Source organism: Euprymna scolopes, chromosome 23 (assembly GCF_053919585.1).
Source record: "Euprymna scolopes isolate OS-2025 chromosome 23, ASM5391958v1, whole genome shotgun sequence".
Lineage (NCBI taxonomy): Eukaryota > Metazoa > Mollusca > Cephalopoda > Sepiida > Sepiolidae > Euprymna > Euprymna scolopes.
In genome coordinates, this window is record NC_136504.1 from 18,083,142 (window position 1) to 18,109,047 (window position 25,906).

Here is a 25,906-nt window from a genome sequence, read left to right on the forward strand (position 1 = left end):
CACGGCCAGGGATCTTTGATAATAATTTTTAAAAATCGCCAAAAATAAACAGAGATTCAATCATTCCTGTAATCATCCGGTCTATGTTGGTTTTGCGATGGCTGTAAAGTTCTGTGCAGAAACAACTTTTTGAACAAGACTACACACTTTTTTTACTTACTTTAGACATAACATTTTATTTGCTTTTAAACAATACGCATAGAAGTTTATAGACCTTTCCTTTACTTATCAACAATACGGACAGAACATTTTTTTTTGTATTTTTTTAATTTTTAATCTTATACACAGTTATTATAAATCTTATACACCGAACTTTTTATAATTTTGAAAGGGGAATAGTATGCTTACAACAAATACCGCATTTGTTTTTGGAGTATTATTATTATTATTATTTTTTTTTTTTTTTTTTTTTTTTTTTTACAAAAAATAACTGGGGGTAACCTACGTGCATAAAGCACAAAATTATTTTAAAGAAAATGCAGTTGCAAAATTATTTAAAAAAAAAAATTTTGGTTTAGCTACGATATTTGGCACGTATTTTCCATTTTAAACACAAAATTATTTTCTAGAAAATACAGTTGCGAAATTATTAAAATAAAAATGTAAAAAAATCATTATCGTTTACCTACGTTATTTGTGACCTACTTGCGTTTAAATAAAAATGTCGCATTTAAATAAAAATGTACGCAAATAAGGAGTTTTTCGAATATTAAGCAATTTGCGGAATTATTAAAAAAATAAATAAAATTTGGATTTACCTATGTATTTGTGACATATTTACGTTATTAAAAGACTAATATTTATTAGAAGTCTTCAGGCAATGTAGTTACCGACTTTTCCTTTTCTTTCTTTTTTTTCACTTTTTTTTTGTTGTTTTTTTTTTTCTTGACCGACGCACACCCTGTAACTAAAAGGTGATTTTAAAGGTGAACACGAATATCTCACTTGATGTAAACATAAGTTTTTTCTACATTTTGACAGGAACAATTTGTCTATATTATAAATGCTTCAGAAACTTCATACAGAGAAAATTTAATAACGTTCTTATTGAACATGTAATCATGTGATTATTAAATTTTAAGCTGGAAGCACAGATTACTAAGAAAACACACTCGTCTAACATGTTCAGAATGACTTTCAAAATAATAACATTATTATTTAAGCACGGTAACAAAAAATACATAAGTGCCCATTGTTTCCGACCGACACTGCACTGAACACCCGAAATTTCAAGGTTGGTTCATAGTATTTGCGCGTGGGGATCATGACAACGATTATCAAGATTAAATTTGGGGCAGATATTTTGCCCCCCCACACACACAAAATGGGGTGTCTTCCAAAAACCGTTTTTAACAGGGGTAGGTTGAGGTTGTCCATTCCGAAAGCCAGTCTTACCATGAGGATGTTTGGAGTGTCTATTCCAAAAATTGTTCTTAACATAAGGAGGTTAGGGTTGGGGGTTGAGCAATACCAACAACAGCTGTACTTAAACTTTTTATGAGGGGGGAGGGGCATGCTTCCAGCAGGCAACGTCGGTTAATGTGTCCTGCTAGTATAGAAATAATTGTTCTAAGAGTTTTCAAAAGTTTTCAGGAATTGGAATAAAACAGGCCGCAATTACCTCCCCTGCCACCATGTGGACTCTTCTGTTTATTATTTAAGTAAAATTGGAATTTTTTTTTTTTTTTAACTATTTTCATTAATAATTAATTTTCTACCTTATCGTGTTTTATATATATATATATATATATATATATATATATATATATATATATATATATATATTACTAAGTTCGACATAACCAAGTAAGTAAATACGATTAGTTTCAATTAGAACCCAATATTTCGATTGTCGTTCTAATACCAAAGAAGTGCCCGGATATCTTTATTAGAAACTAGCCGACCTGTGACCCGGCGTTACCCGGTAATTCATAGTAAGGGATGAAATTTCAATGTTCAAGCTCAAGCCAGTATTAATGCTGAAAAATATAACATGATAGTGATATTAATGATATTAATATGAAGAATGACTACTTATAGTAATAACATTGATAATAGTAAGAATAAAGAGTTATAATGATAATAGTAACATGGAGAAAAATATAATGCAAATACTGATAGAACCATAGCGATAAACGTAATACCAATCACATTAAGAAAAAAATACTAAAGACAATGTTAAGAAATGAAACAACAATATTAATAACAGTAAGAAAAATAATAAGCATATTGATTGTTACAGTAATATTGCAGCCAAACATAGAAATAATGAAAATAAAAATAAAAAAAACAAAAAGAAATAGTAATGATAAGACTACTGCTGCTACTACTACTATTAATACTAATAATAATAATGATAATAAGAAAAAAAACAATAATAAATAAAAAAATAAAAAAACAATCAAAATAATAAAAACCGAAAATAGAAAGAATGTAGAAAATCAAAATAGCAATAACAATTCTAAGGTCATCACCACTACCAGCAACCACAATAACAATAATAATAATAACAATAACTCATAACCATGCATAATGCACTACACTCAAAGGATGAAATTGACAGACTCTATGTGAAAAGGAAAAACGGCGGAAGAGGACTGATCTGTATAGAAGACTGTGTGAAGGACACGACAAAAGAACTAGAAAAATACATAATGCAAAACACTGAAAGAATAATTATGGCAGCGAGAGATATGGAGAAAACCAACAAAACAGAAAACAGAGACAAATGACAAAACGAGAAAAGAGAAATGAAAAAAGAAACAAATCCACGGAAGATTCATAAGAATGACAAAAGATGAAAATAATGAAAACAACTGGACATGGATGCGAAAAGGACATATAAACCGAGAAACTGAATCCCTAATAACCGCAGCACAAGATAACTTGATAAGAACCAACCATATCAAAGCAAGGATCGATAAAACACAAGAAAACAGCAAATGCAGACTCTGTGGACAAAGAGACGAAACGATAAACCATATAGTAAGTGAATGCAGCAAACTGGCACAGAAGGAATACAAAAACAGGCATGACCAAGAGGGGAGGGCAGTGCACTGGGAATTGTGCAAACGGCTGCATTTTGAGTGTACAGATAAATGGTACAAGCATAAACCCGCAACAGCACTCGAAAACGAGAACCACAAAATCCTATGGGACATGGACATACAGATGGACAAACCCATCCAAGCAAGAAGACCAGATGTCGTAATAATTAACAAGAAAGAAAAATCCTGTCAAATCGTAGACTTTGCTGTCCCAGCTGATCACAGGATGAGTATGAAAAGAAAGGAGAAACAAAGCAAATACACAGAACTAGCCAAAGAGTTAAAAGGGATTTGGATGATGAAGAAAATCAAAATAGTACCGATAATAGTAGGAGCACTAGAAACAATCCCGAAAAACCTGGAAAAAAGAATGGTAGAAATTGGAATCAGAGGAATAGCTGCAAAAATACAACGCCTACGGCTGAAATATTAAGGAAACCCCTTGAATGCGAAGAATAACAAAAGACAATATAACGAAGAAGCGTCACAGGGAATGAAGAACACCGAAGCTGCAGATCTACATGTTCTACACCCCCCATCATGCATCTCTCCATTGTTTCACCACCGTCCCCACCCAAAAAAAAAGTGATACCAAAGAGCCGAGAAGGGTCAAGGAGGATGGAAAGACAGAGGAGGGAGCACTGGCCAGATCTCCGCTGGACAAGTGTGAAGAGAACTAGGATCTTGAGGAGACTTAGTGCCACTCAAATTCCAGTATAAACCAATGGCCACTGCCAGCGAGAAATCACTGGTAAGAGGCTGTTGCAATGATGCAAATTTATGCTATCGAAGGAGGAGAGAGCTGGACGTCTGGGGAGATTTGTTGTCACTCAGCTTCCAGAGAACACCACAGGTCTTCAATCAGATCGTTTGGTGACTTGTGTAAAAGCTCCATGTGAGCCGATAATAATAATAATAGTAATAATAATAATGGACATACAAACTGCTAAACCCATTCAAGCAAGAAGACCGGGTGTCATAATAATTAACAAGAAAGAAAAATCCTGTCAAATTGTAAACTTTGCTGTTCCAGCTGACCACAGGGTGAATATCACAGAAAAGGAGAAACGGAGTAAATACACAGAGCTAGCCAGAAAGCTGAATGGGATATGGAAGATGAAGAAAATCAAAATAATACCTATAATAGTAGGAACACTAGGAACAAATCTCGAAAAACTTTGAAAAAAGAATGGGAGAAATTGGAATCAGAGGAAAGACTGGAAAAATACAATGAACAACAATAATGAAAACAGTAGATAATACAGTGGATGTGTTATCGGCAGCTCCAGTAACTCTTGCTTCTCTTTTTTTGTTCCTCAGTCCTCATTCAAATGAGTGATTTTTCTGACAAAGGGTGAAGAAAAAGCTGCTTTAAAGGTCGGTAGTACTTGGTGAACAGTAGCCTGAGAAGTCGGAAATTTTTCTGTCTCTATGTCTATCCTTGTGGCCATGTCACTAGTAAGGGTGCTGGAGGTAAACATTTCGTCTGGGCTGACGTTATCCGCCTGATAGTCAAGGACCCGAACCTTGGATTAACCACTAAGAAGGCTGTCCTATTAGCAGGCACAAAGTACTGGGACTGCTGTATTGCCATTTGGTGAATGGATTCTGGACCATGCAGTAGTCTCTGGTGGGGCCTCTCGATGCCATACTAGTGGGTAATTGTTACAGCTTTACCTTTTCATGTGCTACAAAAACAAAAAAAAATTCCTATCTTTTTCTCTCTTACTTTCCCTCTCTATCCTGCTCTAACCAAGTATGCCGACCTGTTCCACAAATCCCAAAACCTCAACATGAAACATCTCAAAAAAAAAAAAAAAAAAAAAAAAAAAAAAAAAAAAAAAAACTTGAATAAACCTAGAACCTCATCTTCTAACGTAGACCCCCACTACCATGTCTCCTTCTCCAACATCAGGGGTCTACGTTCCAACCTTCCTGAGGTTGAAACCCAATTACAGGAGACAAAACCGGACAAATTCCTGATGAACTGCCCCCTTAAGTAGACACTTTATTAAATCTCCACACTAACGTACTATACTTACAATAACCCTTATCCCTGAGTGGCTTCCGGGCCTTGATAAGTGGTGACCACCTTGTAAAAAAAACAAAAAAAACAGCTGAAATATTAAGGAAAACCCTTGAATGTGGAGACTAACACACACAAACCACAAGCGCAGACCAGACAAACTGCTACAGAGACAAAACATGTAGCGCTACATGGAACCAAGAACATAGAAGCTGCATACCTATAAGTTCATTAACCCCTCTTCCATCCTCCCATTACCACATCACTGCCTCCCCTCAAAGAGTGAAACCAAATAGCCAAGTTGTCAAGGAGGAAGGAAAGACCGAGGAGTGAGCACTGGTCAGACCTCCACTCTATAAGTGCAAAAGAACTAGGACCTTGGGGAAGCTTATTGCCACTCAAATTCTAGTAAAGACCAATGGCCACTGCCAACAAGAAATCAATGGCAAGCACCTGTTGCAATAATGCAAATTTATTTGCATATGGTATCAAAAGAGGTGGAGACTACTGGAAAATCTGGGGAGACTTGTCACTCAGCTTCCAGGGAACACCACATGCTGTATTCAATGAGATCTTTGATAACTTGTGTGAAAGCTTTTTGTGAGCTCATAATAATAATAGCAATAATAATAATAATAATAATAATAATAATAATAATAATAAATATTTATAATATTTATAATAATGATAATAATAATAATATCACTAGTAAGATACTCTGGACTGTTTATAGGGTGGACTAAAGAAAAACTGAGACAACTCGATCAGAAGACCAGGAAACTCATGACCATGCACTACACCCAAAGGACGATGTTGACCGACTCTAAAGGAAAGATGATGGGAGATGACTGGTTTATATAGGAGACTGTGTGAATGACACAAAAAGAATTAGAAAAATACATAATGCACAAGATAACTTGATAAGAATCAATCGCATCAAAGCAAAAATCGAAAAAGAAAAAACACAAAAAAACAACAAATACAGACTCTGTAGACAAAGAGATGAAACGATAAACCATATAGTAAGTGAATGCAGCAAACTGGCCCAAAAGTAATACAAGAACAGGCACGACTAAGTGGGGAGGGCAGTACACTGGGAATTATGCAAACAAGTGCATCTCAAACACACAGACAAACAGTACAAGCATAAGTCGGCAACAGTACTTGAAAACGAGAATCATAAACTCCTATGGGATATGGACATACAAATAGATAAACTCATCCAAGCAGGAAGACCGGATGTTGTAATAATTAACGAGTCCTGTCAAATCATAGACTTCGCTATTCCAGCTGACTACATAGTGAATACCAAAAAAAAAAACAAAAAAAAAAGCTTAAACGAAGTAAGCCAGAGAGCTGAAAGGGATATGGAAGATGAAGAAAATCAAGATAATACCTACAATAGTAGGAGCACTAGAAACAATTCCGAAAAAACTTTGAAAAAAGAATGGGAGAAATTGAAATCAGAGGAATGGCTGGAAAGATAAACCGGATAACAATAATCAAAACATCTGAAATATAAAGGAAAACCCTTGAATGCGGAGGCTAATACACATGAGCTATATGCGTGGCCAGACAAACTGCTAGAGACAAAAGATGAAGAAGCGTTACTTCGAACCAAGAACATTGAAGCTGCATATCTAAGTTCTCTATCCCCTCCTCATCCAATATACTTTGCCATGACTGGTGAGAGGTAAGGTTTTTATGGATTTAAAATTGTAATTAAATTTAATTACACCTTGAATTTAAATTGGAAGTCATGGCAAAGTCTATTTTCTCTCCTCTAAAATGAAAAATGGTCTTGCACCCCATTTTCAATTTTTTAATTTTTAAATCTTCTTGCCTGATGAGATCAATAATGATCGAAACGGTCTACACATCGTAGCAAGATGTGACTGTATTTACATAACGAAAATAAAAAAATATATATAATTTGCTCTCTTTGAGCACTATCAACGACCCTTGTTGAAATTCAATTATTCTTAATTTTTGGATATCTTTCTATCTGGAATATATATATATATATATATATATATATATATATATATATTATTATTATTATTAGAGTGTGATAGACAGGGTCTAAATGAGCAAAGTCTCACTAAAATATATATAAAGGTGCTGTGTTCTGAATATTGCAGTTATGATAAGCTCAATAGGTGTAATTACCTAGAGCTATATAAATAGAAAAGGGTGAGAAATTAATAATTGTGAAATTATCATCAGGTTTTCATAGGAGGAAACATAACAGAAGGCAATTTCTTACTCTTTACTTAAATAGCAACTATATTTTTGAAAAATGGTTACAAATACCAACGATCTCTTAGATTTTTTAAAAAATATCCTTATCAAAGAAGTTTTGTGCACCGAGAAGCCTCCTCACGGTTAAAAAAAATAAATAAATAAATAAATAAAAGCAATATGGAAACACTCCCTTACAAAAGGTATTTATTTTATAAACTTTTTGTAAATTTTTTCGTAAATATAATTCCTTATTTTTGTTTAAATCTTATATCGAAAATTTTTTTTAAACAACAGCTTTTCATACTTATAATTAATTTCTCCCTTATAAAAATCCTATCCAAGCATAAAATCAAAAATGTATTATTATCTTTTTTCAACTATTTTCCTCCATTTACAATTTAACCAATTAAAAATCATTACACAATAGTTTGATAGTATCACATAGACATCATAATAAATATAATTGAAAATATATCTAATATTAATCATATAAACAAAAGAATTAAATTCCATTGAAAAACTTATTTTTATATTCTAGGTTCACATACTCTATCTCAATAAGCTGGTTAAAATTTCATGTCCTCTCTCTCCCCTCCCCTTCGATTTATGCTGATGAGGAGACGATATCCAGAAATATTTTACTTATTTCTTGATTGTTTCATTTGTAAATATTGAATGAATAAAGGATAAGGATATCGTTTCCGAAACAATCGTACATATAAACATGATTTTATGTTTCCTCCTATGAAAACTTGATAATTTCACAATTATTAATCCCTCATCCTTATATATATGTATATATAATAAAATTATGTCTCGGCAGTCGTGTGAAAAGCATATCTTATTTTTCTTTTATTAATATTATTGGAATTTCCCCCTTTTCTTTTCTTTGTACATATTTGTGAATTATTCCATGGATTTCGGCCTTTTGGATTATTTTGGACCATCTTCCAATTATGTGATTTCCTTGGATTTTACTTGTGCAAATGGAAAATTAAATTAACTTTCTTGGAGTTATATTTTTGGATTATACCGTCATTGGATTATTTACATTTCACCAGACTACTTAATTTACTCACATAAAATTAATATACGAAAGTATAGATTTATGCATAAATACGCGGAATATTCAGTGTAGCTTAATCGCCATATACATTTTATAACTTACTATATATATATATATATATATTAGTAAATTTTAACTTATTTTCCACCGGAACAATCACCTTTAAAATAACGACTTTTATGGGTATTCTGGTACGATGAAAACGAATATCGCGTTAAAATTTGCCGCAAACAAATAGTTTTCCAAATGTAATTCCTTATGTTATGATGGCCACCAGTCATAACATAAGGAATTACATATTCATTCTGGTATATGTTGATGCTCATGTGTATGTTTCAATTTTTCAGGTGATGATCGAAATATAAAAGAAGTTTTCGTCTCTGGCCGTTCCATTCATTCCAAGAATAAACCTGGATCGACGAACAAGTTCACCTTTGATCAATAAGCAGGCGGGACATTAAAAAAAATCACGAAAACCCCCCCCTTCTTTTTCTATCTTTTTTTGTTCTGTTTAACGCGTAAAGTTATCTTGTATATTAAGAAATACGTCGCTTTGACGTTATATTTTTTTGTTTATGTATTTCAAAGACTAAAACCGGTGATAATGAAAAATATGTACTCTCTGAAAAGATTGCACCCAATAAATAAAGACGTTGTAATGGCTGGTAACAAGGAATGGCTGATTCTCATCAATCAGAATTTTTGTAGGAATTTTTGACACCCCTAACACGAAACTGCGAATAAAATATAAAAAACTCGTTATTTCTCTTTTAAAAGTGGGTTGTTTATTTTCTTTATGGATTATACTTCCACAATAAACTAATAAAGTTGTTTTAAAAGTAATAGAATTTTTTTTTTTAAACAGTAATGAAATTAATTGAATTTTACGAGCTCAGTATTTTTCAATTTTTAAACTTTAAAAATCTATCAATTTTTCTATTGATTCAATTTTTACGATATTTTCAGGGTCAATGTGAAATTTTATGCTCTTTCCAATAAACCGAATATAATATTTTAGACAAACGTTTTTTTTTTTTTTTTTTTTTGTATTATTATACAAACACCGTGACAGCGAATTAGTAAAAACAGACGTAGTATTCTGTTACGTTTCGGTGTGCTGAACACGAATCTGAAAACCGTACCCCTCGCAAATTAATAGTTTCGGAGATATTAACATTTTTAAAAGGGAATATTTTCTTTCAAAAATGGCGTACATCGGCTCTACTCTTAAATCAAAACAAGTGGAGATAATCCATAATGAAAATAAGCGATAATAAAAAAATAAATAAATTAATTATTTCCTTTTCTTTTTAATTAATTCCCCACCACTTCACCACCCCAATTTTACTTGCTCATGCGCACCCCTCCCCTTCCCCAAAAAGTAAAATAAAAGGGTCACATAAATTTGAAAAAGAGGGGGGGGGGGCGTAGTGATTTAAACGGATTTGTGGGGAGGGGGGGGAGGGAAGCCGCGTAGTGATTTCACAGGATTTGTCGAGAGGGGGGGTAGTGATTTCAAAAATTTGTCGCGAGTGGCCAAAAAGTGGGTGCTCATTTTACATTAAATTATTATAGAAAATTGATCCCCCACTTCTTAAAACGTTATTATCTCCGAAACTATTAATTTGCGACGGATGCGGTTTTCAGATTCGTGTTCAGCACACAGAACTCTACAAGGAAAGTACATTTTTTTTTCTACTAATTCGCTGTCACGGTATTTGTATAAATTTACCTTTTTTTTTTTTTAATTCACGCCCTCCCCCATTTTCAAGTGTCTATTAAAAAGTAAATAATTAATTTACTCACCAAAGTTTTATATATCACAAATTGAAGATAAAAGATCAATAAATAATATATTCAAATTTTTTTTAAAAAGTGTTTTTTTAGAAATTTACCTGTAAAGTCCGAAGTTTAAAACCTTTTTTTTTAAACCACGTTGTTTGTTTTTTTTTTATTCTTTTTTAAATGAAACCTTGGTCCTTGCTCCTTTAATTGAAAAAAAAAATATAGTGCTTGAATTACATTTTTCGAGGAGTTATATGCTTGGAAAGACGGGGTGGAATTATTCAATATTTTTCACGAAATTTCTGACACACCTGCTAGCGTCATATCAGTGATGTATGGTCGGATACATAAAAAATCGCTCACACCTCACCAAAAACAAAAATAATAAAAGTGTCAGATTCTGAATAATAGTTAAACGAACTTTAACATTTATAATAAAGTTTTATTTAACAATAAAGATGAATCATTTTTTGCTGTATTTTTATATGCGTGTGCCATGTCAACACGCGCGAGGGAAAGATTAAGTCATTAAATGATTTAAGAGATGTTCGTAGTTCTTGGAAACAGTTTCTTGGAAATAAATGTTAGGTTTTTAGAACCAGGAATAGTCGTGAGGACTTTATATATATTTCTTAAATAGAGTCTGATAAGACTTGAGTAAAAGAACCGCATCAAAAAGAGGAAAAGAGAAAAAAAAAAAAACTTCCTCCGACTGGTACAATCTGTTTTCTTTAGAGGAAAATATTTCTTCTTTTTTTTTTTTTCCACAAAAGGTGCGGGAAATTTATTCACTGAGTCCCGTGAAGGGAATTTAGGAAAACTCGTCCCGGGAAAACTCGTCTCGGGAAAACTCGTCTCCGGAAAACTCGTCCCCTTTCGCTAAGTAGGAAAACTGGTCCCGTATTGAATAAATATCGATTGAAAACACATTTTATGATCGTTCTTGAAGGAGATATTGTTTTTTAAAATAAACTATAACCCCCCCAATGTTTTTTTAAAAATATTTTTACTTGTTTAATTTTTTTTTTTTTAATATAAAATCGATTTTCTAAGTGTCCGTTTTCTAAGTTCTTAGTGGTTTAACTTATTTTAAAGCGTTTATTATGTTCATACAAAGTTTATTACAAGTTTTTTTTTGTTCTTATTTTAACGATGTTTTTTGGAGTCATAAAAACAATAATAAAAAAAAAAACCCAAAAATTAAAAAGAGCGATTCGATTCTTCGTTACGCTTTTGGTTTTGTTTTTTAATTATGATAGTTTTTTGTTGTTATGTTTTTGTTTTCTGTCATACCAAATGCACTCATGCGTTATTTAAAATTATGATTTTATCAATTATCAACATTTATTGTCGTCCTGTCAAATTTTGCAAAAATTAACTAATAAATTAAAAGCGAAATATTTTTTTGGCGCGAGAGATGCCATGTGCTAACAATCTCTCGTTAACTCATTTTTAATTTTTTTAATTTTTACTTCAAAATTCTAAAATCAATCATTAAGAGAGAAAGTAATCACTAAATAAATTTATTAATCAATTTTATTGAAAACTCCGCTATCGTTTATCAAGAATCTTTTTAATTTCATTTTTTGTTGGTTGCTTTTCGAAGGGAGATATAGGTTTTATCCCCCCCCTCTCTCTCTAAATTATATTTTAAAAAATATTAAAATTTATTATTTTCTTTTTAAAACCAAATCTCCCTCAGTAATTTCTTTAATTTTCTATTTTTTAGCGATTATCAAGACCTCCTAAGATGTGATATACCGGGCATTATTTCTCGTTCTCCCGTAACACTCGACATGTTTTTTGTTTGTTTTCTGTTTTTTTTTTCTTTACCAAATAAACGATTCCAAACAAATTAAATAAACAACATAGTCGGCGAGGTAGAAAAATCGATTTTACCCTTTTATAAACAACAGTATATAAGTAAATTCTTTTTATATTGATATAAAAAAATATGCGGTCTCGTTTATGAACATAATAAACGCTTTTATTAAAAACACAAAAAAAAAAACATTAAACAAGTAAAAATATTTTTTTTAAATATTATGGGGGGGGTATAGTTTATTTTAAAAACCAATATCTCCTTCAAGAACGATCATAAAATGTGTTTTCAATCGATATTTATTCAATACGGGACCAGTTTTCCTACCTAGCGAAAGGGGACGAGTTTTCCCGAGACGAGTTTTCCGGAGACGAGTTTTCCCGAGACGAGTTTTCCCGAGACGAGTTTTCCCGAGACGAGTTTTCCCGGGACGAGTTTTCCCGGCACCCCGTGAAGGTTATCCCACGTGGTTCATGTTAATAAGCCTAGAAAAATCAGGACATGAAAAATATAAAGACAAGGAAATACTTTTAAGAATAAAAAAATATTGACATTTTATTGAGGGAAAAAGAAAGCATAAGGGTTGGGGAAAGAAGGCAGCAAAGCTGCAAAGTTCAATTATTGAGAAAAAAGTTTATATGTTCCCCAATTCGACTACCAAAAAATGTCCTTATGGCAAGCACTAAAGGCTTAATTAACACTAGAGAGAGAGAGTACAGAAATAAGAGAAAATTAGAATAAGAGAACTTACTGCGTAAAACAATGATTTCGTTTTTTTTTAACCTTTCTTTTTTTATCTTTATATATATGTGTGTGAGTCCTTTTTTTTTTTTACATATATATTTTCTTCACGCCACTCCAAATCGATCTGTCCTCACTTCAGTGACAGAATCCTTGAAAGTTCTTTTGAAAATAATCCTTGAATTTGAAAACTCAATGTTGTTTGGTAAAACCTTCGTTCGTCCTTGTCAGATGAAATTCTCACTGGTTACAACATGGAAAGACATTTTGGTTTCCACGCGCCGACATTTAATCGCATCTCGTGCGTCAAGTTTATAGATCAATTCTTCTTAGAATTGATTCTTTCTTTTCGAGTCAACCAACTTGATTCGACTCTTACTGAAACTCATTATTCATTCCTATGAACAATGAAATAACTTTTACTATTTTTAAGACTTGAATGTCTGAGTAGGACCAGAGCTCGTAACTTGCGTGTTACCCTCGTGGAATCTCTGTCCAAAACTGACTTTCGCTTGTTGAATTTTCGCGGGAAAAGTATCTCTTAGTAGAACCAATTGTGGCGTGATTCTTTCAGCAACAGCAGCAGCTCGTTAAAAAGACGTAAAGTTAAAGAAGGAAAGAAGGGAGGAAAGATAAAAGACAACGACGAAAAGAAGGAAGAAATTAAATTTCTGACACTTTGCCGAACAAAAAAAAGAAAAAGAGAAAAGAAAAAAGGTGGACATATTCCAACTAATATCAGAGATAATCAGGATTTCTCTCTTTAACTGATCTCTGATGTCTAACAGGTCTAGACTGATCCTCACGAACTGATTCCACAACATTTTCACCTTCAGGCAAATCATCACCTTGATCTGCAACAGGGGCTTGGAAAGAATGAGTTATAGAAAGTTCCAACGGGAATAAATGTTTTATTGAATGCTCTTGCAACGTATTACCTCTTTTAATCAAGGCAGATCTCACCAATCCGTCGGAATCTTGGGTCAGTTTCATCACGCTGCCCAATTCCAGTGAGGTCTAGACTTAAAACCTTTTATCAACACTACATCATTCACCTTTATCTTGTTATCAAAACTAGATTGGTACAAATCACTAGATAACTCTCTCAAACTCATCAAGTACTGTTCATACCACATAGACCTGAACTTATTCAAAATGGATTCTCGATATTTTAAACTATCAATTAAATCTGACCTACTAGGAGGTTCAATAGAAGACATCTCTTCATCAAAATTCAGAAACACAGCACTTCCAGGATATGAGCGTAGGAACGCGTTGGGAGTAATAACTTCCAAACCATTATCGTCAGAACAGCGATAGGTCAAAGGTCTATCATTGATTGATCTCTGTATGTCCGACAACACAGTCAGCAACTGAAAATAGTTTAATCTACCTCTTCCCACAACTTTGAACAAACAATTCTTCACAGTTTTGATCAATCTTTCCCACATAGCTCCGAACCATGCAGAATATAAGGGGATAGTATGATGCTTTATACTACACGTATCAAGACTTCGTCCAAATTCATCCGCCAACAATACCCTCTTCACTATATCACAACCCGCGACAAAGGATAAGGCATTATCAGAGTAGATGTGTGTAGGTACTCCATACAAATTAAAGAATCTGAAAAAAGGCTAATACTACAGAGTAAGTAGACACATCCGGCAACAATTCCAGATGAACTGCTCTCACATTAAAACACGTGAAAACAAGTATGTACATTTTCCTGACAGCTTCACCCTCACTAACCCACAGATGACCTGTAAAATCAATACCCGCATGTACAAAGGGCCTGACTAAGTTTACACGGTGCCTGGGCAGATTGGTGACCGTAGGATATCTAAAGGACAGCGAATTGTATCTTTTACAAGTGGCACAATCAGCCAGAACAGTCTTCACAGCCTGCCTAGCTTTAGGAATCCAAAATCCAGCATTGCGCAAGCTTTCAAGAGTCGCAGCAATGCCCAAATGCTTACACCTGACATGAAAATCCCTTATAAACAATGTAGTAACATGGCTAGACTTGGGTAACAGTACAGGATGTTTCACCTCATCCGAAAAATAGAGGCAACCATCAATTCGTCCACGAGACAACGAATTATATTTCTTTCATCTAAAAATAGATTGTACTTGGCTACCAGCCTAGGCACTTCCTTCTCACTTGAGTTCAACAAGAAATTCCTCTCTTCCCTGAAGAACTGGTTCTGTACGAACATGACCAAGTACAGCTTGGCCCTGACCAAAGGGTCAACATCCTTAACTTTTTTCAACTTGGCAATGAATTTAAAAACCATAGCCAGAATCCTGATAACCCTAGAGAGAACGGAAAATCTTTCCAACTTTATCACAGGCACAACATCAGTCTCCACCTCACAGTATGCCGTGGTCAACTCCCGACTCTTCTCACTAAGGCAAGCCAAAGTGTACTCCGGCCATTCCAGGCAATTCCCCCGCAACCATACAGGGCCGCTTAACCAAAAATCCTTCTCTTTAGTAAATTTGTCTAGAGGAACACCTCTTGTTACCAGATCAGCTGGATTCTCTACAGTATTCACATATCTAAACTTGATCGTATAACCCTTATCTGTCAGTTCGTTAACCATGAACTTGATATCTTTCAATCGGTTTCTCGTAAACTGACACTTGGTGTTGATGGTTTCCGACAATAACCACGACAACACTACTTGTGCGTCGACAGCCACTATGATTTCCTTGAACAAATTCGGGAACATCTTAACCAAAATAATTACATGTTTAATGCCCAAAAATACAGCCAACAATTCCAACGTAGGAAGGGTTCTCTTGACATAGGGAGCCACTTTAGCTTTTGCAAAAAATAAGTTAGCCCTTCCTCATTGGTACATATATTCGACAATTCCGTAAGCACGGTCTGAAGCATCACAGAACATGATCAAGATTACGGGCAAATCATTTTGAACCGAACATCTATTAAAACCAATGTTTTGAATGTCCTTAAGACTCTTTTGAAAACTATTCCAAAGAGATAATATATCATTAGGAATTGCTTGGTCCCAGCCTATACCTAACTTCCATACTTGGCTCAACATGATTTTTCCCTTTATAGTAATAGGCAACACAAGACCCAACGGGTCAAAGATCGAAGAATTCACAGACAACATGTCTCTTTTAGTTGAGACTATTCTCTCAACACCTCCGCTACTTAATTTCATTTCATCCAACATCGGATCATACGTATAGCCCAAGACTTTCTCACACACCATTCCGTGAGAGGAACCATTGTTGTCCAACTGTATATGTTGCGAAACTATTTCGCTGTTACTGCTACAAGTTTTCAATTCGAAGCCACTCTTTTCCATGGTAGTTACTGCTTCCACATATAACTTCAGCAATTCAGACTGCGACTGGTGTGTTTTAACCAGATTATCGACATAGAAGTTATTCAACAGCATGTCACGGCAGGGTCCTGCGGCATGTTTTTCTACATGATATTTCACTATATAACACAAAATGAACGGGCTGGACACAAATCCAAAGATCAAAGTGCTGTACCTGAAACAGATCAGCTCGTCCTCTAACTTCAAAAAGAAGCAGAAACGATTCTTATCAAATTCGTTCTTCAATTTGACTATCAAAAACGCTTTTCTAATGTCCGCTAATAGAACCAACGTATCGGTTCGGAATTTGAACAAAAGCTCCAGCATATCAGTGTACAGGTTCACACCCGTATAGGCGCAATCATTGAGGGACGGCTTACCACCCATTCTCAACGAACAATTGAACACAGGCCTTATTTTTGTTGTGCACTGTGATTCAGTTTTGTAGACAGGACGATGGGGTATCCAGGTGTACTTGGCAAATTCTGAATGAGGCACATGAATTCTCTCAATTATGCCTTCGTTCTCCTGATCAAGAAATACTTTGCAATAATCAGAGTACAGATTTTTGTCAGACAATTTATTTACTACTTTGTCTAAGACAGCTAATGCCACATTATAACTAGACGAAACTTCGTTCAACTTATCTAGGTTCCAAGGTAAACTTACATAGTAGCTTCCGTCACGATATTCAATAGACGAACGAAAAGCGGCTATTTTTATTTTATCGTAGCTACTGCATACCTCATCTGTAACACCCAATGTTTCGAGATTGAACATATTCTCTATGGACCTATCCACTGCCGCTTCATCAAAACAACTCCAAGGATCCAAATGATTCGATTTAGGCTCCAAAACAAAGTATACATGAGTAACATTACACGACGAAAATTTCCCTACGACTCGATTGTAATTCAAGCCAGCCTGCTCCCGCACAGAAAAACAGGATTTGAAGTCCGAAACGTCTCCAAACAAAATCATTCCCTGAGACAAACTAAATGCAAATCCGTCTTTAAATTGGGTTAGCTGCAAGGGGCCCAAAAACTTGATTACATCAATACCAATCAGACCATGGACTGGCAGCATGTCGTTTTTCATACAGGAGAAATCAGCAGCCAATTTCACCTCGTCCTTTCTCAAGTCAGATATCACACCGCCTAATCCTTCAATTTTAAAGGACAGGTCTAAGTGTTCATCCAACAAGAATGAAACTTGCCTTGATTCATCCTGAAATTTCACACGGAGATCTATCTCCTGCAGGTCTCTTACTTTATTACCCAAAAAGGTCTTTATAAGAAATCTGCGACTTTTCATGGGTGAGGACATGGAAATCTTTCTTATAAGTCCTTTGCAGAGGTAAGATCTCTCACTGCCGGTATCTACCAAACAGTTAAAGGACACATCCTTGCCCCCCACATTAACCGAAATGTTAGCTACAGGTAATAAGGACGAGCTACTGGTCATCCAACAAGCGTTAGAAGAAACAGTAGGCTTGACCGCCATGGGACACATAACGCTACGGTGCCCAGGTCTATTGCAAGACCAATACAGCTCAGACTCCCTTCCATTGCAAGGACAGTTTTTTTCCCCATGGAGATGGCTGATGCATCTAGAACAAATCACTAACTCGTTACACCTTCTCAACTTGTCCTTAAACGTTGGATAGGATTTACACATATGAGCCTTGTGATCATTACTTTTACAAAAACAACATCTATATTTGACTTTAGATGTCTTGACGTGGAAATTCTCCAACGTGGAGGGTCTTTTATCTGGTAAGGAAGGTTTAAACTTGTTATTAGACCTTTTTACAGAGAAGTCTGGTCTACGACTCCCAGGATCATATTTACAGAGCTCAAGAGTTCTAATAATATCAGTACAGTTATCCAAAATCTGCTCCAGAGAAGGGTAATTATTGTTCACTTTGTGCACTAATTCTGTTCTAAAGGTAACGGGTAATTTACCGAATACGATATGACCCAACAATCGATTTCCCGGGGTACCGCATTCCAGAAAATCAATACTGAAGGAATTCTTCAATTCGTATGCCTGCGTCTTCACGTCAGTCAAGAATTTTTTCACATCTAAATTACTATACAAACGATCAGTATTCAACAAGGATGAGAAAATTGAGTCCACAACACAACTCATCTAGGAACTCGTTGGAAAGCAACTCTAATGCAATCTCGTAATTTTCGTCCGATACCGATAAGTGTTTAACAATCTGAAAGGCGTAACCCGTGAGATGGTTTTTCAACACGACCAATCTCAACGAGTCACTATCCAAACTGGATACACAGTTCAGGAACTCCCAGTGAAAATTTAAAAAGGCTAGCTTATCCGTCTCTAAGTCCCTATCATTGAATTTAGGACAGACGATAGAAGGGGTAATATTTACACCCTTGACTTTATCACTCTTCTTCAAACAGGTCTCCGATTCTTCAACTTTGGCAGGTCTCAATCCAGCCAATTTCTCCAGAGCTTGTAATCTAAACAAGGCACAATCCTTGGAGAAAGTTTCCACAATGTCTTCTTCGACATTATCATTTAAATAAATATCGACTAACTGTTCTTCCAACAATGCCGCGTTCGACAAGTATTCTTCAACCTGATTTTTACATAAAGAATATTTGTCCTCTCCCACTTCACGAGATGATTCTATCGCTTCTAGCACTACAAGTATTTTATTCTTATTAATTTTCAACTTCTTCAACAGAACATCCTTTGGCGTCGCAGCCATTTTATTTTCAACTAATTCTCACTTAACTTATCAATACTTGAGATAAAGAGAGAGAGAGCTACCACATAATCTATGACGTCACTCAAAATGGCGCCAACCGTTACCAATCAAGCCAACAAGACAAGATGGCGCGCACAGAAAGCCCGCCAAAAAAGAATGATGCAACAACCAAAAGAACTAAGACTATCCCAAAATGGGAAATAATATCTAGAAAAAAAGGACAGGCAGATACAGTCTGGTGAACATAATACGAAGAATAAGTTAACAGCTTGAGCAGAACCAACCCTAAATTATTTCCAATAAAGGGATAATCCTATATAAAGTTTCTCAAGCTTTTGACAGAAGAAATGGTATCTCCCCAAATCTTGTCCGATAGGAGGAAAATAACCATTTCAGGTAAGAACACTGCCAATAACTAAAGCACATAGCAACATCCGTAATCTCGGCTTAGGTGCAATTATTTCTTAACAGGGTTCGTAAATTTTTTGGCAGAATGCGGGAAATTTATTCACTGAGTCCCGTGAAGGTTATCCCACGTGGTTCATGTTAATAAGCCTAGAAAAATCAGGACATGAAAAATATAAAGACAAGGAAATACTTTTAAGAATAAAAAAATATTGACATTTTATTGAGGGAAAAAGAAAGCATAAGGGTTGGGGAAAGAAGGCAGCAAAGCTGCAAAGTTCAATTATTGAGAAAAAAGTTTATATGTTCACCAATTCGACTGCGAAAAAATGTCCTTATGGCAAGCACTAAAGGCTTAATTAACACTAGAGAGAGAGTACAGAAATAAGAGAAAATTAGAATAAGAGAACTTACTGCGTAAAACAATGATTTCGTTTTTTTTAACCTTTCTTTTTTTATCTTTATATATATGTGTGTGAGTCCTTTTTTTTTTTTTTGTTACATATATATTTTCTTCACGCCACTCCAAATCGATCTGTCCTCACTTCAGTGACAGAATCCTTGAAAGTTCTTTTGAAAATAATCCTTGAATTTGAAAACTCAATGTTGTTTGGTAAAACCTTCGTACGTCCTTCTTGTCAGATGAAATTCTCACTGGTTACAACATGGAAAGACATTTTGGTTTCCACGCGCCGACATTTAATCGCATCTCGTGCGTCAAGTTTATAGATCAATTCTTCTTAGAATTGATTCTTTCTTTTCGAGTCAACCAACTTGATTCGACTCTTACTGAAACTCATTATTCATTCCTATGAACAATGAAATAACTTTTACTATTTTTAAGACTTGAATGTCTGAGTAGGACCAGAGCTCGTAACTTGCGTGTTACCCTCGTGGAATCTCTGTCCAAAACTGACTTTCGCTTGTTGAATTTTCGCGGGAAAAGTATCTCTTAGTAGAACCAATTGTGGCGTGATTCTTTCAGCAACAGCAGCAGCTCGTTAAAAAGACGTAAAGTTAAAGAAGGAAAGAAGGGAGGAAAGATAAAAGACAACGACGAAAAGAAGGAAGAAATTAAATTTCTGACAAAGGAAATAAAATTTGTTATATTAGTTAGTTCCAAGAATGTGATAATTTTGCTCCATAAATGTGTCCGATGTGACAAAAGGTTATTTGGGGGGGGGGGGATTAATCCAGTGGCGTCAATGTTAGTTAGTAAAGGAAGCGGAGTCGAAACAGCGCGTTGTTCATTCGTAGTATTGCGTCCTAACTGAACGGAAATCTGATCAACTGGTTTTGGATTTCGCGTGCAGTCCCTTTCATCGCTTCTGAGTGGCTCCCGGCAGAGGCTGTTAGAAAAAGATTTTAGAAAGTGTTTTCTCGAGTGTTGATTGGACAGAAAATGGACATCCTGTCACGTGGTATTGCCTTGCCCTACGTTCGCGTGAAGAGGCACAGTTTACTTTTTACTAATACAGAATTTGCGAGGGTCGATACGACAAATGTATACATAACTAAAATGTTATTTATCCATCCATTTTAATGTCTGGTGTATCGCTACAACGTCATTGACGTTGAGTTCTTAGTAAAACTATAATTCTTATTGGCTATTTCCGCTGATGCTAAAATACGTAGGACATTAATACCATGTTGTTTCTTTAAGAAAGAAAAAAAAAAAAAAAAAGCGGTACCTACTCGACGTTATCCGTTTTGTATTTTTTATTTTTTTTATTTTACAAACGAGTCACTACTTATCAAGGCCTGGAAATCACTCGAGGATAAGGGTTAAGGAGTGTACAATAGTCAATGGGAAAATATTGTAGCAATCGTTAGTAGTGAAAATTTGGTAAATTAGATTACTTTAGGAGACGGCTCATCAAAAACTTGTTTACATTGGACTTGAAGACGACCATGTTGTAGTCAGTTGGAAAGCAGAAAAACGGAACAGTGTTTTACAGTTGTGCAGTTTTCCTCTTACTTTTAACCTTGGTCTATTCAAGACTAAGGTTAATAGGCATCTCCTGTCTTTGCTATAATTATCTTTTGTTTTTATTAGCTTCTTACATTAAGTAGTTTCACGCCTTGTCTGGAGCGATTTACATAAAAAAAATTTGTTTCTGTACTTTTGCTTTTAACTTTATTGTTAACAAGTTATACCTACTCAACATTGCCCGGTATTCTATTTATGTTTGTTTTGGTCTCCCCCCCCTCCCTATTTACTGTGCATTTCCATAATGATTCCCCCCTTTCTTTTTATTATTATACTTTTCTGTTTGTCAATGCTGCTGTTGTAGTTTTTTTAGGATTTATTCACAAACAACTTATCTTTACTTCCATATCCTTACTAAATTAAAGTTTGTTCGTACACCTGAAACACAGGAACTTGAATATCTACTCATAGAGATTTGTCACAGACTTCTACAGGACTGCTATCAGATTCTCCTGAGCAATTCTGGATCTGGTCAGCTTATATAAAAATTTTTTTTTTTTTGACCGCAGCAAATTTTTTGTTTCTTATTTAAAAAAAAAATTTTTTTTTTCTTGTCACCATTTGGTCCAAACCTACCAAATTAGCTGAAATACTCTGCAAATGCGGGGAATAAAACAAAAACAGATATTTTTAAGATGGGTTCATTCATATTTGGATTCTTCAAACTACTGTTCTCATCTTGAATGTTATTTTCACAACGTTTCGGCCGATGTAACTTCCAATCTTCTTCAAGTGTATCTTGCCGAGATCGACCTTTGCTAGAAAATCGGTGTCATGTTTTCATTTTATATGCTCTTTACAGCCCATTGACCAGCGACGGGAAGAATCAATCCCAGAAGACCAAGATAACAGAACAAAAATGTATGGTGAAGTTTATTGCGTAGAAATATCCACACACACACACACACTAGATGTATCACGATTACATACATAGAGAGAAACAAAGAGACACACATAATGAGATATACACGCAACAGACATAATCCCCACCACCACCACCTCACTACATTACAGAAGCAAAGACAAGTCGTCGGAATAAAGAAGTTATTAGCGTTGAAAGACTTCCGGCATCTCAAAAACTTTACAGTGAGGGGAGGTTGTAATTTAGCAGCTAATTACAGAGTCAGGGATATTTTCGTTTAGGAGGTACATGTGTAACATAGTGCAGATGCACGTATGTAAATGCATGTGAAGTGACGTCACCAGTGGGGGAAAAAAGGATATAAAAAACAAAGAGAAAAAGAACAATCACAAGGGAGACGAGATAACGTTCGAGATCGTGTGGGTGACGTCACTGTTATACCAAAGAACAAGTGAGTTGGAGTTACATCCTTTTCTTTATCATGGTCTCTTCTTTGATTGAAACTGGACATAACATGTGTTAGTCTGTGGACAACGTTACATAGGTGCAGTAAATTCATTGGAGCACATTCCATGGAAGTGCACATAAAACTACCAACAGATGCAATTTTGTGGCGATGCGACCAAGGCAGGATCTGGGCAGACTGCTATGAACTATTTAGCTGGAAATTCATTTTTGCACTAATATTGTCCAAGATTAAAAGACTAGTGGTAGATGCACGAGCTCAGATGGGGCAACAGCACTTTATGCACAAATGAATGTTAGCTTTGTAGATATTTTTTATGGAAAACACTCCATGTGTAACAGAGTGCGGATATGGTGGCTGTATGCAAATGCCGAGCCATGTGCGAAGAGATTTCAATATAAGGAAAAGGGAAAAAGATTATAAAAAGAATGTGTGCAAAGACTGACGATGACGTTCGAGGGGATTATGATCACGTTAGAGACGTGGGTGACATCATACCCGTAATGAGAAGTTACGCATGGCTGAAGAAGGAGCAATAAAGATCTTTTCTATAACCTGGAACAGAGAGTGGAATTTCTTTCATATTTCTTGTCTTTGTCTCCTTTGCAACGAAAACTACAACGTGTTTGGTCTACATGTTAACACGTGTGTTGACATATTAACGTGGGTAAACGTGTACTAAGTTACACAGGCAAGATATAAAGCCACTTGATGTAAAAAGCTAACAATAATGAAAAAAGATTGCTGCAAAGACAGGAGATGCTTATTGGCTTTAAATCTTAAAAAGAGCAAGGCTATAGGAAAACAATAAGCAGGAAGAGAGTTCTACAAGTTTGTGTTTTATACTCGGCTATACAACGAGTGTATATATATGAGTTGTGCATAATGAGTCTATCTTGTTAACGTGTCGTCTAAACAGTTTATAGACAGAAGGAATAATAAACATCTTTTACATTTATGATGGATAAAGAATGACATTCCTTGAACTACAACCATTTTCGTATGATTTGACGTGCTCCTGAAATGTAGCTCTGTCTCTCACGAAAACTTCAGACAATCAACTTGTTTCATATTTACATTTACCGTGGTTGCAAGTTGTTGATACAGAGTGGACATGCCATTTTCTTCTCCACAACCTCTCTTTCAAACTCTAGTCTAACTTAACTATATATATTGATTCTATGTTTCTTTGTGACATCAGAACGCGGCCAAACGTGTCTGGTTTGCATATGCTTTCAACACGTCTTCTGGAAACATAAAGAACATTCCTTAATATATGAAAAAGTTACTTAATTTTCCTCAATATTTACTGCTAACATAAGGGGTGTTATGATTTGGGTTACACCTTATCTTCCTGGCGACTCTTAGAAAAATAGCTTCTTTCAGAATGTGTTGTAATTAATAAAGTTACAGACAATATTCCACTACTAATAGACACCCTCCGTTGTACAAATGAGTCTATTTATCTTGTTATAATGTATCGTCTATTGTTGTTCATGTATTTAGTGTCTATTTAATGTGTGTAACATCTTTCAATGTTATCATCTGTTGTAGAAATGTTTCTCTTATTAATGTGTGTATAACGAGTATCTGTATGTGTCGGCATACTAAACAGTTTATAGACAGAAGGACGGATAAACATTTTTTACATTTGTGACGGACAAAAAACGACTTACCTTGAATCACAACCATTTTCGTCTGTTCCTGAAATGTAGCCATGTTACTCACAAAAAAAACCCCAAAACAACCAAGTTGTTTCATATTTTACATTCATTGTGGTTGCGAGTTGTTGGTTCCGAGGGGACATACCGTTCCCTTCTCCATAACTACACATCTTCATATACCCAATCCAGTGCTCCCATGACTGCCATTGTCTGTCTCTACCACACAACTTTCAGTTACAGACTGTTCAATCTAATTCTGCTCTTTTTATGTGTAATATAAAACTGACGTCACTCTCTACATACTATCCAAACACATCACCTGTTGTTTTTTCAAAATGTATTTTGTTCATCCATTTTCTTTGTCCTAAATTCCTTAAACTGCCTGTTATATTCTTAGTGAAATGCATAACTATTAGAATGACATTTCATCCATCAAGTTACATTCCTGGAAACTTTTTAATGCAAATATTTTTATTCTTCTAAAACATAACTTTTCGCATCGATAACATTTTTATATCTAAGCAACATTAATCATCATGATTAACTATCAGCAAGACTAACTGGCATTTTCCGGGAAGCTAATAACATAACACTTGCAGTTCTTGGATATAAGCTACTGGAATAGGAAATTGTATTACAATGAGATATCAAAACAACGTGCTGGAACAAAAGAAACGTGGAATAGATAAGACAGTTCTGAAAAATGCAGGTTACATATTTAGAGAAAGGTTGCGGAGAAGAAAGAGTTGAGCCAATGAAATTATAGATACATTTCTGCATCTGATTAAGAACCTTCAAATAGGACAGGGATTCACCAGCTCAAATATGACAACAACATTCCATGCATGGTTTCATAGGAGATTCGTAGAGATAGAGAATAACCTCAGGTGTGAGAAAGTGTTTAGAGCGATATAAGAGAACCTAGTTTATGAGAAGCAGAAAGAACAATAGATCTAATATATGTACTCCAAGAAAGATTTGATGAGAAAAAAAACTAAAAACTTTCAGAGTCGATTTCTCTTCAAGAGCAATATCATCCATGGGAATCTCAGACAAAAAAGGGACACACCTACAATTGAAAGACATAAGCTGAGTCTTAACAGGACTAAATGAAATAAGCCATTTGGTACCCCAATTTACGATGGAGCCCAAGTCAACTTCTAGATGAGATGCATATTTCTGTAACAGAGCTCATATGAAAATATCAGCAGCAGCCAAAGGATGGATGGCAAGCGATTGTATTAGCAGCAGGAGCAGCGTTTGAACATGTATGCAAATTGGCAAGTGTGTTTGGGCTTGCATCTAAAGAACAAAAAAAAAAAAAAAGAAGGACACTACGTGGCCAGAGAGGAGAAAAGTCATGTCAAAGAAGATAAACATATAAAGTGAAGGCAAGAATGGGCTGGCTGTAGCCAGCATGCTGCCAGAAGGAAGACGATGGTCTTAAAAGGTGGATGTATAAGAACTGGCTGTCTATGGCTGGTGTGTAGTGGAGCAGAAACAAGAGACTTTTTAAGTGGTGTCGAGACAGGAGAGTAAGGGTAATAAATGCTGATCCGAATTTTTATTTATTTTTTCCTTTGTTTGTTCGTAAGTGCAGCGTTACATTTTAACTGATCCAAGGGAGATAAGTGAGAAGCAACACCAAATAGCAAAACTACAATTGATTGAATCTTTCTTGCACTTGGT

At 35.1% G+C, this 25,906-nt stretch overlaps 2 protein-coding genes across 3 annotated transcripts in view; one reads left to right on the forward strand and one right to left on the reverse strand.

The window, feature by feature from the left end:
• The window catches only part of LOC145245786 (guanine deaminase-like), a 125,387-nt gene extending 116,228 nt beyond the window's left edge, over positions 1-9,159 (forward strand). For both annotated transcript variants that reach the window (XR_013863031.1, XM_080107429.1), the window contains exon 15: positions 8,731-9,159. Coding sequence is in view for 1 of the 2 variants with exons in the window: in XM_080107429.1 (XP_079963555.1) it covers positions 8,731-8,828 (98 nt within the window). In the remaining variant the exon portion in view is untranslated. The remainder of the gene's footprint in view (positions 1-8,730) is intronic.
• A 6,427-nt stretch (positions 9,160-15,586) lies between these two features.
• LOC145245594 (uncharacterized) lies at positions 15,587-17,593 on the reverse strand. Its single transcript, XM_080107168.1, has one exon. The coding sequence runs from the start codon at positions 17,591-17,593 to the stop codon at positions 15,587-15,589; it is 2,007 nt and encodes a 668-aa protein (XP_079963294.1).
• Positions 17,594-25,906: the final 8,313 nt, after the last annotated feature.

What these genes read in the sequence shown, in the direction of transcription:
- LOC145245594 (XM_080107168.1), bottom strand. Translation starts at nt 17,593, where the DNA reads ATGGCGGTCAAGCCTACTGTTTCTTCTAACGCTTGTTGGATGACCAGT.